The sequence below is a fragment of the Ambystoma mexicanum genome, chromosome 6q, assembly GCF_040938575.1.
Source record: "Ambystoma mexicanum isolate Mex_15411 chromosome 6q, UKY_AmexF1_1, whole genome shotgun sequence".
NCBI lineage: Eukaryota > Metazoa > Chordata > Amphibia > Caudata > Ambystomatidae > Ambystoma > Ambystoma mexicanum.
In genome coordinates, this window is record NC_090937.1 from 1,378,893,812 (window position 1) to 1,378,909,684 (window position 15,873).

The 15,873-nt window shown below is 47.0% G+C and overlaps 1 protein-coding gene across 1 annotated transcript in view; it reads left to right on the plus strand.

Annotated features, from left to right (window-relative positions):
- The window catches only part of SH3TC1 (SH3 domain and tetratricopeptide repeats 1), a 493,452-nt gene extending 477,824 nt beyond the window's left edge, over window positions 1-15,628 (plus strand). Inside the window, exon 18 of the mRNA XM_069632025.1 lies at window positions 14,564-15,628. Coding sequence (XP_069488126.1) covers window positions 14,564-14,821 — 258 coding nt within the window. The 3' untranslated portion in view covers window positions 14,822-15,628. The remainder of the gene's footprint in view (window positions 1-14,563) is intronic.
- Window positions 15,629-15,873: the final 245 nt, after the last annotated feature.

Here is a 15,873-nt window from a genome sequence, read left to right on the forward strand (position 1 = left end):
TGCCACTTCGGATTGGTTCACCGAGTTGTAGGGTTAATATATATCCCCTATAGGGAGAGATGTTAGTGGTGGAGGACAGGTCAGGTGGTATACTTGGGCTGTTCCTAACAGTTGCTACTTTGGAATTGTTACAAGGGGACCCTTGGTGATTGGCTAGGAGTAATGGTGTCAGTAATAAGCCCCCTGTATTCTGATTGGTTCTCCCACGAGCCCCCAAGCCTGGGACCATCGATGTTCCCAGCCCGCGGTGTACGGGACAATAACAACAATGTGCAACTATGTGTTAGTGCGGACAATGGACAGGTCTGCTTATGGGCTGGTGAGCAGGTCTTTCCCATCGCTGTAGGTGTCCATCTTTGCCGCTTCGTTGTTGCAACCTGTGTCCCAAGCGTGGGACCCTGGCGGCTTCTCGTCTCGTAAGCTTGCCATCTTGTCAGTTCGGCTTGGTCACACAGTTCGGCTTGGTCACGTGTGTGGAGACCTTAGCTGGAGCAGAATTATGAGCATTAGCTTTTGTATTCTGTCTCTCAGGGCTTGGCACCTGCAGCTGTAACCTTGGCGTTGGGCGCGTGGCGTGTGGGTTGCAACATCGTGGCCTTGGCTGTGGGCTCTCGTTAGGGGCTTGTTCTGCATGTTCAGCACTTGTATTTCACTCTGGGAGGGTTTTTGTTTGCGAGGCTCCTGCTAGCGGCCTACTTGGGCCTAGTTTCTGGGTGGCGGTACATAATCCATGGTATGGAGGTTGTGGGGTGCCAGAGTGTCACAGGCAGCATTAGATATACATGGTGGTGTCTTCGTAGGGATGAGTGGCGCGAAAAGCGTCAGCAAGCATGTACACAAGCTCTTCGGGCATCTTGCGTTTCTGCAGTGCTGTAGAAGGCCTATGTGAAAAATAACAACGATGCATGTCTGTGGGTGTGACCATCTGCTGCGTTGTAGCACTGAGTATGTTCTTCGTGTGGGTTGGTGTGTGAGTGACCAGTGTGCATGGTGGCATGCGTATTCTTGTCTGTTGGCTATGTCGTCAGGGCATCTCTAACAATGTGAATACTCATGGCTGTTGTTTTAGTCGAGCTGATCCATGTCGCAGGTGTTGGTTTGAGCCTGGCGTGTTGGTGGGCATAGTCCTTGTATGTGTAGGTTTTTGAACCAGGGTATTTTGTCATCTGGTAAGTAGATGAACTCCCCTCGTGGGGGGTGTCTGGGCCGTGATCCCCTAGGCCATGGTCTGGATGAGATTGGGGGAGGGTGTTATCCCATTCTCCCACTTCAGTCCCCCTCTGGTCGACTTGTCGACCACAAAATCATCATTTTCCTTATCTCCTTTCACTCTCCATACTTTAGTTATTTCGGCCAAGTGCCCATAGTGGTTGACATGATCTTGAAATGACAAATACATGTAAATGCAGCCGCCGCCAGGTTTGCAGTATACCCATCTTCCAACATAGCTCCTTGGGTTCTCCACCTCCACAGACGGCGGATCTATGTGGTTATCTAGTATCTGTTTGCGCAACCTTTCCCTTTCCTGTATGATCATGTCTGTGTGCTTGTCATCATCAGCTGGCAGTAAGGCGTGCATTCTAACCATCTCCATCATTTCGTCCATTGTAAGAGCTCTTCTTCCTTTCCATAATGTCATTCCAATCATTATAGTCACTGCCAATATAATGCATCCTGCTATTAACTTCAGGCTGTCTGATAGCCACAAAGGCATCCATGACCACAGGAAGGAAAACCAACTGCCGTCTCTTTTTAGTCCTTTACTTTCGTCAACCATTTTCGAGTGTATCAGGGCTAGTTATGATACTGCTTCTCTAAGTGTTCCATTGTCAGCGTCATTAGTGGGGTTGAATGTGCAACATGATTGTCCAATTTTCGCACACAATCCTCCTTCCATTGCCGTGAGGAGGTCCAGCACATATCTATTTTGTAGTGCTACCATTCGTACTGCCCTCAATTCTTCTTTTATCTCATTGAATCCATTGACAGTTGAAGTAATGGTCATCATTAGCTCCCAGCGGGTAATCTGGAGAATTTTGCATTTGCATATGCCTGCAGTCCTGGGTGTATTATTGATGAGAAGAATATTGCTGCTCTGCTAAATAGTCTGTGTTCCGGTGGGATGGAAGTGAGAGCGGTTTCTGATCTTCCCCACAGGTAGTTTCTGGTCAGGGTCTCTCCTTGTCTTTTCACTCTCGACGGAATTGTCTTCCCGTGCTCCCCGTCACCTTCTTCATCTTGCACAGATCTTTTCCTCCTTTTATTAAATTCTTCCATCTTGGGGAAGTTGGCCATGTTGACACTTCTCTGAGGTGTGACGTGTGATATGCCTTATTGCCGCAGGCCCAATATGGATCCATTAGAACAGCTGTTCCGTCACCCCCCTCAGGGATCAATATTATACTTCTTCAGTTGTGGTTATTTCCAACATCAACATCGCCAATGTATTGATAGCACAGTGTGGGTGCAGTTAGCAGTAGTATAGTTAATGGGTCTTCGTCTTTCTCCAGCCATGTTAACAGTAGTAAATTTTTTACCCACTCCATCCAACACTTATGGTTTGTGTCGTTGATTGAGTGTGCATTTTCATTTGTCACTATATTGCTCCCCACCACTCCATCTGTCCATCCTTCATTAGTATATATCTTCCCATATATTACAATGAGTGCTCTTTCCGAACAACCTTGTTCACCTGCAATTTCACTTGCATACCAGTCACACTGCAGGTATTATAATGTCACTTTCTTTGTTTCTCCTTTATCAGGACAATCTGTTATGTATCTACATACTTGTGTGTGTAGGCAGTAGCTGTTGTACATCCTAAGCGTTTTTATGAAGTTATTTTCATATGGGTATGAATCTCTTGTCTTCCATTGTAATGCAACCACTGTCCCTTTGAATCGTCCTTTCGTTTGGAATAATGCCAAATATATCAGGCATTCCACTGTCTTTGCTGGTACTTCAGTAGCTACAAAAGTCCTCGATGCACTCATGGCGTACAGGATCAACGAGCACACATAGCAGTTGTCCTTAGTTGTCTGCTTACCAATTTTGGACATTTGCTGATGCCACATGTTATTTGAGACGTGTGCTGAATCCGTGATATGTGTCAATCCCATCATTATCTCCAGATGTACTACGTTTCACCCTATTCCTATCACCTCTTGTGTTACTTGTACCACCTGACACAGTACCTGTTGCAGCAGAGGGAGGGGGTATTTTAATTTTGGGTGCAGCCATAATTCGAGAAGCATAGCGTGACTGCCAGACAGAGGCAGCAATTAAACCAGTGATGACCAACACTCCTACTATCTTTATTACAATACCTAATATCAACGGCATTTGTTCTTACCTCTCCTGCGGTCCTACAGCTTATAAAGATAACTGCCTGAAAATTCTGAAAACATGCGTTAAAGTTTTCCTTAATCAAGCTCTCCCTATCGGATAGTCATTTAGTGCCGAGGTGAAAAGCTGTTCCCACACTAATCTCAGTGATCTATCTCTCAGAGCTGGTAAGTGCTCGTGGAGATGTGGGAATGATTGTTCTATGGCCAAAATTAACGTGTTGTAATATGCACGCACCCTTCTCCTTTTTAAATATGTTTGTCTCTTTATATGGTATACAAATTGGTGTGACAGCGCCTTGGGGGTATTGTCATCTGTGGGTAGCATTTACCCCTGGGCAAAACACAACGTTAGTAGCTTCACTTCCTTTACAACACAGTAATATGCGGTACCTGCACGTGCGAGACAAAAAAGAGAAAGAGAAAGAGAACATGCATGTGTTTACATGTGTGGTGCAGTATTAATTTTTGTTAGACAATGTCCTTTATTGGGTAGTGGCAGGGACGGGGCTGGGCGGGGCAGCTGTTTGGTTGCTCTGGGATCTCGTGACCATGGGGTGGGCTATGGGCGATTGTCCAAAGTCTATGGGTATGCCTGTGGCTGGGAAGGGGTCAGGGGCAGTGTCACAATTGTCTTTTGTTGTAGTTGCTGCGTTGGTGTTGCCGATGCTGTTGTTGTTGCGGTGGCCCTGTCGTCAACAAGAGGGCGGGTCTGACCTTTGTAGGGCTTGACGTCATGCAGGTGATTCCATACCCTTTTATTGCTCAGTTTAACTGCTCTGGGAGCTAATGCTTCCACCAGGGGGGGCCCTGTTAATCGAGGGCTGTTCCACCGGCAATTGAAGTTGCGGAGGAGAACGTGGTCTCCTTCCGCTATTGTCCAGTTTGTTCGTTGTACTTGTTCCTCGTTTGTTTCTTCTTGCTCAGTAGTCTTCGACCCGCCCCCCGTACGCTCGAGCTGTTGAGAGATAAAGACGACACTAATAATCAAGGAAGACACTTATTCATGCATCTCGTCACCAAAAATATTTGCAGAACTTTCATAATCAGTCATTGCTCTTGAGGGTGGGGTTAGTGGAAGATGCATCTGATGTCCAGTCACCACCTCGTGGGGAGTGAGGTGGTGATCCAACCCTGGCCTATTTCTCAGCTCAAACAGGGGCAAGGGGACGCAGTACAAACAGCTTTTCTTAGTTGTCTGCTGTATTTTTGCAATCTCTTCTTTTACTAGGCCGTTCAGGCGTTCACAGAGTCTGTTTGCCTGCGGGTGGTATGCACATGCAAACTTGTGTTTGATGCCGAGCATTGCAGTTATGTGCTCGAACATTTCATTAGCAAAGTGTGGGCCATTGTCCGACCGCAGCACTTCGCAAACTCCCCACCTTGGGAAAACTTCCCTCACTAGGAATTTTGCGGCTCTGAATGCGTCCGCATGAGAGCAAGGCCCAACCTCAATCCACTTTGAAAATGGACACACCACTACAATCATGTATCTTTGTCCTTGACATACGTTGATCATGTCAACGTAGTCAATGTGCAGGTGTATGAAGGGTCCTTCCAGCCGGGGTATAGTACCTTTTATCACTGCAGCGTGTGACCGGCTGTAAGCTGTTGACAAGTTAGGCATCTGCTGATAAAGTTTGAAACATGTGAATTTAGCTCAGGGCAGAACCAGGCCTCTTTTATATGTGCTGCAATCACTTCCTTTCCTGTGTGCGTGGGGTGGTGTAGTTGTTCCAGAGCTGTTTTCAGTAGGGCCAGGGGCATCACTACCTTTCCTGTATTATTCTGATGCCACAATGCATCTGTGGGTGACATTGTGCATCCTCTTTTTATCCATAGCTCCTTTTCTGCCATAGGTGCTGCTGCCTGTATTTCCCTTATCTGTGTGTCAGGGATGCGTGTGTACCCATCCTTCGTTAGCATTTGTCTTGCTCCCATCCTCCCCTTATCTTTTCCTTTTTCTGGGGGTGTCCAAACTTTTGCAAAATACGCAGCATGCTTGGCATGTGCGTCTGCTGTTTCATTTCCATTTGAGATGGGGTCATCCCCGTTGGCGTGGGCCTGACACTTTACCAGGGCTATTTCTCTGGGTGTCTCAATTACTTCAATTAGTTCTGCAAGTAGTAGGGCATGTTGTACTGGCGTACCATCTGCATTCTGAACCCTCTTCTTTGCCATTCTATTAATCCTGAGTGGACTGCTGATGTGACATATGCACTATCAGAATATCTCGTCACTCTTTTATCATAGCTCTCTTTTAAGGCCAAAATTAGGGCTACTAGCTCTGCTGCTTGGGCCGCGTAATGTTGTGGTAGTTGAACACACTTTACTATCCCATACATCCAGTCTTCTGTCAACTTAACAACTGCTGCTCCTGTCCTTCTAACACTGTCGCTTTGGTCAATTGTTGACCCCCTTGATACCCTGCTAGGGTATTTTCCTCAACTTTTCTTGTGCTGGAGTAAATTTCAATGGCCTGGGTGCAAACATGAGCGTAGTCACCATCTTCAGCTATAAATCTCGCTGGGTTTACATTGCTGCACCTTACAATTGTTATCTCTGGTCTTGATAGTATTATTTTGTAGCCTGATGCCCTCTTTGTCGTCAATGTTGATTTGGGCTTGTTCAATATTGCAAAGAGTGCATGGTCCACGAACAGTGTGGTAGGGCACCTCATTGTTATTGATGATGACTTCTCCACCGCAAATGCTGAGGCTTCGAGGCTCTGTTCACAAGGGAAGTGACCTAACATTAAAGGGTCCAAGTGTCCGCTGTAAAAAGCCACGGGCTTGTGTCCGATGCTCGTTTTTTGTGTCAGCACTGCCTTCATTACTGTTGAGTCGCAATGTGAAAAAATGAAAAATTAGGGGTAGCTAGCACTGGTGCTGATGAGATGGCGTGTTTTAGTTAATCAAAAGCCTCTTTCATTTCTCTTGTCCATCCCAACTTTTTATCCCCCTTCTGTGCCTCTCTGAGGGCCTCGAGCAGGGGTCCTATGTATGAACTGTAATCAAAAACCCATGCCCTGCAGTAGTTACATAGGCCCAGAAATTGCTGAAGTTCTCTCACTGTCTGTGGTTGTGATGTGTTGGTTATGGCCTGTACTCTTTGTGGTGCAATGTTCCTTCCATGCTGAGAGATAAGCTGACCAATGTAGAGCACCTGTTCCTGGCAGTACTGTAACTTTTCCTTGTCCACCATGTACCCCTTCTCAGCTAACGCTGTGAGCATCTTTACTGAGTCCTTTCTACACCTTTCTTCAGAGGTGCTGCAAATGATGTCATCAACGTATTGCAGCACCGTGCTCTCCATCTCAATGTTTCCCAAATCCATTTGTATCACTCTGTTGTAGATGGATGGTGACTTGACAGTACCCTTCGGGCAACCTTGTGTGTTTCCATTTTGTGTTTCTGTATGTGAAGCTTGTCAGGTCCTGTGAGTCAGGGTGCAGAGGTATCGAGAAAAATGCATGTTTGAGGTCAATCACGGTAAACCGTGATGTTTCTGCTGGTATTCCACAAAGTATGGTGGCTGGGTTGGCTGCTATGGGGTACTCTGCTTCTACAATGTAATTCAAGGGCCTGAAGTCCTGGATGAAACGCCAAGACCCTCCTTTCGCTTTGCGCACTGGGTACACAGCAGTGTTGCAGGGTGTTTCTGATGGTATCAGTATGCCATTGTTTATCAAGGCTGTTATTGTTTCATATATGCCCTCATCTGCCTCTTTCCATAGTGGGTATTGTTTCACTCTCGGTAGTATGGCTCCTTTTTTCAATTTTATTTTCACTCCTCCAATGCTTTTGATGCAGCCAACGTCATATGGACTGGTGGTCCACAGGGATGCTGGTACTGCTGCCATGTCTTCCTCATAAAATGGTACTGGTGTAGGGGCAGGTGCCTCTAGTGCCATTGCCATTTTTAGTGACACTTGCTTGTATGTTACCTTCAACCAGATGTTAATGCTCATCCCAAACACCATCTCTCCCTCTCCATTATCATCTGAGAAGAGCTCCTCATCAGATACCTGTGTAAGCCTGCATCCTTCTGCCAGTGCTATTACAGCTCTCCAGGCCCTCTCCTCCCTGTCCTGGGCATGTACTGTGATGTAATCTGCAGTTGCCATAATGCTCTCAATGCTTACTGAAATCATTTTCCCCTCTTTTTCACCTGCTGGTGTTTCAGGTCTGAATAGGTAAACTGCTGGCCTTCTCCAAGCTTTGCCCTCAATTCCAGGGAACCATGCTATTGCCATGTCTGTCCTATATTGGAAGAGGTCTTTGTCAATTGGCTCAGCCCGGGCCACTGTTTGGCCGCAATAAGCCTGCTATATTTGTCGTGCTGTGAGCATGTTGATGCCTGGTGTGGAGCAAATTATGCCCTTCTCCGTGAAGGAGATGGTCATATTCAGTCTGCTCATTATATCCCTTCCAAGTATGTTTACTGGTGACTCCTTCGAGTACAAAAGTGGAAGAGACATGTCATGATCTCCTATGGATAAGGAGATGTTATCAGTAAAGGGACCAACCCTGGAGCCCAAGGGAATCCTTGAGTGTACATAACTTCGCCTGACAATTTAAACTTGCCCTCCCTTATGCAAGACCTAGTGGCCCCGGTGTCAGCTAAGAAGGAAAAATGTTTGTCACCTATCGCCACCTGTATGCGTGGTTCCTCCGCAGTGTTAGGCATTACCGATAGGATGGGACACATCAAAGACATCTGTGGGCTGTCCTATTGTGGGTATAGTGACTGACCGCTTCCTGTGTAAGGGTTGTGACCCAATATCGTCACCATCCCCAGCTGTGTATGTTGTAGTTGTTCATTAGTTGTTGATACTGCATTGTTCGTTACTTGTGTGAGCTGTTGTACCAGTTACACTTGATGGTGTAGTGTGGCTATCGTCTGTTGCTGTTGTGGTGTGTTTGTTTGTACCTGTTGCTGTGGTGGTGTGTATGTTTGTATCTGTTGCTGCAGTGATGAGTATGTTTGCACTTGTGTCTGTGGTGGTGGGTGTTGTAGTGGCGCTTGTTGTTGTGGTAGGCATTGTTGTATTCCCTGTTGTTGTTGAACTTGTTGTTCTCCAGTGTGCCATTGTTCCCCCCAGGCTGGTTTTGTGGGCCTCATCCTACATGTGCATGACATATGTCCTACTATCCCACATAGCCAACATATTGGTGGTTCTCTGGCCTGCCATGGAAAACCCACCGTGTTGTCTTGGTATCCTTGCTGTCCGTTTTGGTAGTAGCCCCTGAACCCTCCTTGTTGCTGTGCCTGTTGGCCATAGCCCCTCCCTCTCGTCATACCTCCCACTGTAGTTGTTAGAGTATCCATTTCGCATTTGCATGTATCCTCCTCCTGTGTATGCCGTGTATGGTGGGGGTGGGGGCATCTGCTGTGTTATTACATGTGCTGGCTATTGTAGTTGTGCTACCTGTTGTTGTGTTGTGTCTTGTGCAACCGTGACCTGTGTGGGGGCGGGTGTTGTTATTAGTGCTCCTTCCATGGCATATTTGGATAACTTCTTTTGTACCAGTTTTGCCTCTTCGGCCATCCTATCTTCCTCCTTTTGTTTCATCTTTTCCTGCCACAACATGCAGTGGTGTACTATAGTCAGTTGTATTTCCGGCCAGGCTTTAACTTCCATACCGACTATTTTCTTCAGCTGCCTTTGTACTTGCTCCGGGAGTCCTTGTATTAGTATATGGTAGAAAATTGCTAGAGTTTTATCTCACTGTTCCTGTGTTTCCAAGCGCCACTTCTCCTGAATCTCCCCGATGTAATCAACAGGATCTCCATTCTCACGCATCTTGCGTGACGTTATTGCTCCTATGTCTGACGTGTCTGGGTACTGAACCCTTAAAGCCTGCCACAGCACATGTCTGCAGTTTGCAAATGGTGCTCCATCATGTGGCGTGTCTGTTATTGTGACCCCTGGGAAGCCCGCCCGTTTCCAGATGTCATCTGCAGCATTCCAGCAGTATTGATATTAAGAGCCCCTTCACGTCCCCCACTGCTAGTTTTTGTCCCGCCGTGTGTTTTTCCATCTCATATATCCACTTCCCTACACCTCCGCTTAGTGATGGGAGTCTGCATTTAATATTCTCTTTATCGACATACTTCCAGGGGACATATTGTGGTCTGGCCCCTCCCCTTTCCAGAAGTGGCATTAAATTGTACCCCCTCATTTCCCCCGTGCCCGTGGGGTTATGTTGGTGTATTCATCCTCCTCCTCCGTGTCAGGTAATTCTTCAATCATATCAATAGTACAGTGGTCTGTTCTTCCATCCCCTCCATCCTTCCACCCTCTCCTGTTACCCTCTTATCTTACCATGGGCGTGCTCGCCCATTCTTCCTGCCTGCATCCTGGGAGGTCTCTAAGTCTGTCGACATATGGGGTGGATGTCAGTGGGCGTGGTGCTAGAGGTCTTAGAGTGTGTGGCATTTGTACCGGTGTCGGTGGTAATAGTTGCGACGCTCTACTTGCTACCTCTTTAACCTTCTCTTTACCTTTCGTATCTTCTTCCCTTCTTTCGCACGACCATGGTGACTCATGGTTGGTGCGTGTAATGTACAGTTTCTCTAAACTTTCCCCATTGCCATCTCCGCCGCTTTTCCCTAAACATTCTTCTTCCTTGCTGCAAAATCCATCAGGAAAAGATAATCCCCACTCCGTGCGTTTTCCACCCACTGTCACCGTCTGTAGATCTATTAAGTCTGCTTCCTTGTGCTCTCCTCCTTTAACAGCTGCCCCTTGTGTTGACGTGGCCACCTCCAAATCATGGCATGTGTATGTTCTTACACCGTGCTGCACCCTCCTATCTCCACTCTCCTCATCCTTTTTTCCTATTATTTCACCACCTATTTCCTCTTTTTCTTTTTAGTTATTCCAACACCTCTGCACTTAACTTCACTAGTATCCTTTCTTCCTCTTCCTTCCTTTCCCATTTTGCCCGTTCCCTTTTTAATATGGTCTCTATTACTTTACCTTCTTCATATTTCCGGCCGCTTTCAGATAGTATTTTCTTTTTCCACAGTTCCATTTCCCTTTCTTTCTCTTCCTCCCTCCGTTTCATTTCTCGTTGCTCCACGCGTGACACCCTTTCTGCTATTGCCTTCATCCGCTCTGCTTCCTTCTTCCTTTCTTCCATTTGTTCCTTCATCCTCCCCTGCTCGTCCCTATTCTCCTTTCTCTCCTTTCTTCCTCGTTTTTCTTGCTCGAACTGTCCGATCAGTGCACTTTGTGCGTCTCTTAATTCAGCCAACCTCTCCTCCAACATTCTTTCCTCTGCCTGTGACAGTTGGCCTTCTCTTGTCTTACTCACCTCTGTCCCTGTCTATGTGTCACCCATTTCATCCTTTGCCGTCCTTCTCACTACGTCCTCTTCTTCCCCTGTTAATGTCCCTCGGAGTTTCAGGAGCACCTGTGCTGCTACCCATTTGTCTGGTCCTATGGTTGCGATGTGTTCCCCACTTTCTTTCCCCTTCTTCGTTCCTGCCTGTGTGGAGTTTAAGTTCATCGTGCTGGTCACCTCCTCCCCCTTCTGGTAGCTATCCGTAGGGGCATATGGTGGAGGGCTGTATTCGTGGTTGGAGTACCCCTTGGCAGCCGTCAATTGTTGTCTGTCGACTTCTCTTAATTCCGTTACTGGGTACAACCCCCCTTCTTCACTACCTTTGCCAGAGGCATATCTTCTGTCCCTTCCTTCTTCACCTTCTCTTCTGATACTGTACCCGATCCTTCCTTCTCCCTCTCGTCTGTGCATAGTGTGATGCTGCTCGCCGTGCCCATGCCCTCTTCGTTGTCTTTCTCCTCCTTCACTCCCTTTGTTTCTTCACTCCCTTTCTCCTCTGTTGTCCCTTCCATAGTAAACATTCCCATTGCCCCTGGCCTGGCTCCCTGCACATCTTCCATAAGTTGAACACTTCTATATGGTGAGCTAATTTCTTTCCCTCGTACGTGTTGTGTATATATGTCAATAACGAGTTTTGTGTGTATGAGTCAAAACTGCCGTTAGGCGGCCATGGTGTCAGTATTTTGTTGTCTGTTCCCTGTGTCCAGTCGATACTGTACTTGATAATTTTCTCCTTGTATGGTGATAGTGACGTACAAATGTGTTGGAGGGGTGTAGTTAAAGCGTTTCCCCTCACCCTAGACCCCGACCTGTAATATGTGGCCATGTTACAGTTTTGTTTACGATATATCAACCTTCTTTACCTGGCCCCGTAAACTGGGGATTTACGACCGCCCGCTGAAAGGTAATACAATTGCAAAATATACAGTTCTTTTCCTTTTATTGGTTGTCCCGCTTGATGTCACCAGTATGGCCCCCTACGGCCGTGGCGCACAAAGCCCCCTGCAGCTAAGTGCCCTGTGTGGTGTGCTTTTACAGCCGGCCCAGCTTTCCTTCTTCTTCAAACCTCTCCCTACCCTTTTCCAACCCCCTTGCTGAGCGTGACCGGCGTTCTCTGTGACCGGCCACCTTTCCCCTTTTTGCCCCTCCCTTATCGAGGGCTGCCGGCATTCTCCGTGCGCTGCCCTCTCACCTCTTCTATCCCACCCTTCCCTTTTCCTATCCATCGGCCACTCCTGGATCAACCGGAGATGGTCACGGTGTCCTATACAAGCCCTACGGGTGACGTCACCAACTTTTTCAACTACTACCGGTAACAAACCTTTATAAGATGAAAGAGTCCGCAATATGTTTTAACTCTTTTTGTCCCTTGTAAACCCCACAGCTGTCCCCTCGCTACAACCGGAGCAAGGAAAACCACAATAACTCTTATAATCGGACTGCGCACGCTGCGTCGCCTCGCGTGTGATACGCCCCTCACTAGGGGAGGTTAACCAGCCAACTATCTTCCGCACTTAGAAACAACTAGCTACCTCCTGCGTGGAAACTTCATCTACCGAATGAGCTTCAACACTCAATTAGTAGGGATCCCCATCTACTCATCGATCTAAAATGCCAATTCATAGGAAAGCCACACCCCTTCCTTACAGGTGCCCGTGATCTGAACAAATCAGTGCCTTTTAACAACCACACGTGGTGCCTTTCAGCTCCACTCAATTCACTCTGTGACGCGGTAGAAGGCGGCCCTTGTGCCTATCCTGCTACCACTCACTCGTCTATCGTCACTTATTCATCAAATCTTTTACAAGGCACTGTAAACACCTCCCGCCACCCTTTTCACAACTCCTCCCCCTTCCCGCATAACATTACGTTGCTTGTTGGGTGTGTCATACTCACCAAGTTCTCTTGAGGTGGGGCCGCTCGACTGCATGCACCCCTCCAAAGCGGCTCGCCACCTCCCCTCGTCTGGACCACGTTTGGACACTCGCCAACCGCAGGCGGGATACTTCTCAAGCGGCTCCCGAGGGCCAATATCCGTATTGCGCTGTCCGGTCTTCTCGCAGTTCCGCGATGGTCCTGTAGTGCTCAAAAGGGGGCAATGGCAGAGGGGGCCGCGCTGCCGTGTCGCCTCATAGCAAGAGGCCTTGGAATAATGCTCTCCGGGGAACAGGCCTCAAACAGATCCCAGCAGTGCCTCCAACTTGTCGGGGTGATTATCCTGGGGGCCGGCAGAGGCGTCCGCGGACCTCCAAGCTGGGGAGGCCTCAACTCCTCCCGCGTCCAAGAAGGAGTATGACACACGCACACAAAGAGAAAGGCAATGACTGCTGTTAATTAGAGTAACGGCAGGGATACGCTTAGTCCGTATGCATCCGGAAAAGCTCTCATCATTAGTTAGGCTCGCAGGCCCTTTTTACAGCAGTATGGCGCGCTACTTGCGTCACCTGGGAAAAATCATCACAAAACCTATTGCCACTTTGGATTGGTTCCCCGAGTGGTAGAGTTAATATATGTCCCCTATAGGGAGAGATGTTAGTCATGGAGGACAGGTCAGGTGGTATACTTGGGCTGTTCCTAACAGTTGCTACATTGGAATTGTTACAAGGGGACCCTTGTTGATTGGCTAGGAGTAATGGCGTCAGTAATAAGCCCCCTGTATTCTGATTGGTTCTCCCGCGAGCCCCCAAGCCTGGGACCCTCGCTGTTCCCAGCCCGCTGTGTACCTGACATTAGCAATAATGTGCAACAATGTGTTAGTGCGGACAATGGACAGGTCTGCTTATGGGCTGGTGAGCAGGTCTTTCCCATCGCTGTAGGTGTCCATCTTTGCCGCTTCGTTGTTGCAACCTGTGTCCCAGACATGGGACCCTGGCGGCTTCTCGTCTCGTAAGCTTGGCATCTTGTCAGTTCAGCTTGGTCACGTGTGTGGAGACTGTAGTTGGAGCAGAATTATGAGCATTAGATTTTGTATTCTGTCTCTGAGGGCTTGGCACCTGCAGGCGTAACCTTGGCGCTGGACGCACGGCGTGCGGGTTGCAACATCGTGGCCTTGGCTGTGGGCTCTCGTTAGGGGCTCATTCTGCATGGTCAGCACTTGTATTTCGCTCTGCGAGGGTTTTCGTTTGCGAGGCTCCTGCCTGGGCACTCTTGCGTGCGGCCTACTTGGGCCTAGTTTCTGGGTGGCAGTACATAATCCATAGTATAGAGGTCAGAGTGTCACAGGCAGCGTTAGATATACATGGTGGTGTTCTCATAGGGATGGGTGGCGAGAAAAGCGTCAGCAAGCATGTACACAAGCTCTTCGGGCATCTTGCGTTTCTGCGGTGCTGTAGAAGGCCTATGTGAAAAATAACAAGGATGCATGTCTGTGGGTGTGACAATCTGCTGCGTCGTAGCACTGAGTATGTTCTTCGTGTGGGTTGGTGTGTGAGTGACCAGTGTGCATGGTGGCATGTGTATTCTTGTCTGTTGGCTATGTCGTCATGGCATCTCTAACAATGTGAATACTCATGGCTGTTGTTTTAGTCGAGCTGATCCATGTCGCAGGCGTTGGTTTGAGCCTGGCGTGCTGGTGGGCATAGTTCTCATATGTGTAGATTTTTGAACCAGGGTATTTTGACATCTGATAAGTAGATGAACTCCCCTTGTGGGGGGTGTCTGGGCTGTGATCCCCTAGGCCATGGTCTGGATGAGATTGGGGGAGGATGTTATCCCATTCACCCACTTCAACTTTATTAGCACACAGAACATTAGAGTAATAATGGAATGGCCACCTGGAATTCAATCAATGAGCGTTACAATGATTACACTATCAACATGTTTGATCTTTTTTTATCTTAATAACCCATTTCAATGTTCTTATTTCAGGATCCGTTCGATGCAGCTGGATACTATCACTTGGCACTTGCAGCGGCTATGGACCTGGGCAACAAAAAAGCTCAATTGAAGATCTACACCAAGCTTGCCATAATCTATCACAACTTCCTGGTTGACCGCGAGCTGTCCCTCTTCTTCTACAAGAAGGCCAGGGTCTTTGCTTCTGAACTGAATGTGAGGAGAATAAACCTGTCTGCAGAGCAGTGCTATCAAGCTACAGCCTGGGCGCCCTTCAATAATCTCATATGAAGACTCCAATTTCCACTGTTAAAACCTGTGTGCATGCATCATTACATCCACAGTATTGACAATTGTGTATATAATGTACAGTAGATCACATTGCATTGCACCATGCAGCTAAAGTACTTGCAAGTGACAGTGCAGTATTAGACCCACTTCTCCTAGATTCTGGTTAAGAACCTGGATGTTCCTGGTTGATCATTAAACCTCAGTGCCTTATGTTCATATCATTTCATGTGCATGAATGTATGCTAGTGAAAGTTGACTTAAACTCGGATGCCATTGTCAGATTGCTTAATACATATATGTGAATATGGGTGTGGTGTTGGTTGGCTTGACACTATGTTTTCTATTTGAAAGGGCTTGGGCAAAATGGAACACACTGGAAATGTGATACACACATGTTTACAATATTGGGCACAAATACTGGTGTGTTAGATCATTCTATACTTCAGTAATTGTAAAAGTTTAAACATTTGCTAATAAGTGTGTTTTTTATTTCTGAAATAGACATATAATGAAGCTGTTTTTATATGTTCAGTGAAGACTGATTTAATTATTTCTACTGATGGTTGAAATATATCTCTTTCCAGCAAACTGAGCAGCAATATAGAATACTTTGTCTCTCAAATCAATTCATTGTTGTAATGTTTTCATTCATGTACATAGTGATGCATGGATGCACACTGATGCATTCACATATGCAATACCTGCTTTCCCCTCCTACTTTAACTCTTCAAGCTCACTATAAGTGATTGTTGGGAAAAGAGAAAACATAAAAACATAAAAAGTCAAATAAACAACTGATAAACATTGTATGTGTGTGTCAATCTTTGTTAATGTATATTGTATGTGTCATATTAATAATACGTATAATATGTTTTATGCACATGGACGAGGATCCAGGATAAACATGGCCCTTTATTTCTGAAGGTACTTAATTTAATTATTTTATTTATCTTATTTTCGTGTTGTGTACTACGTAACAGACAGAAACAGCCAGATTCAGTGCACTATACAGGGAGGAAGAGGGGGAGAGAATGGATAGGTGGAGGGAGGAT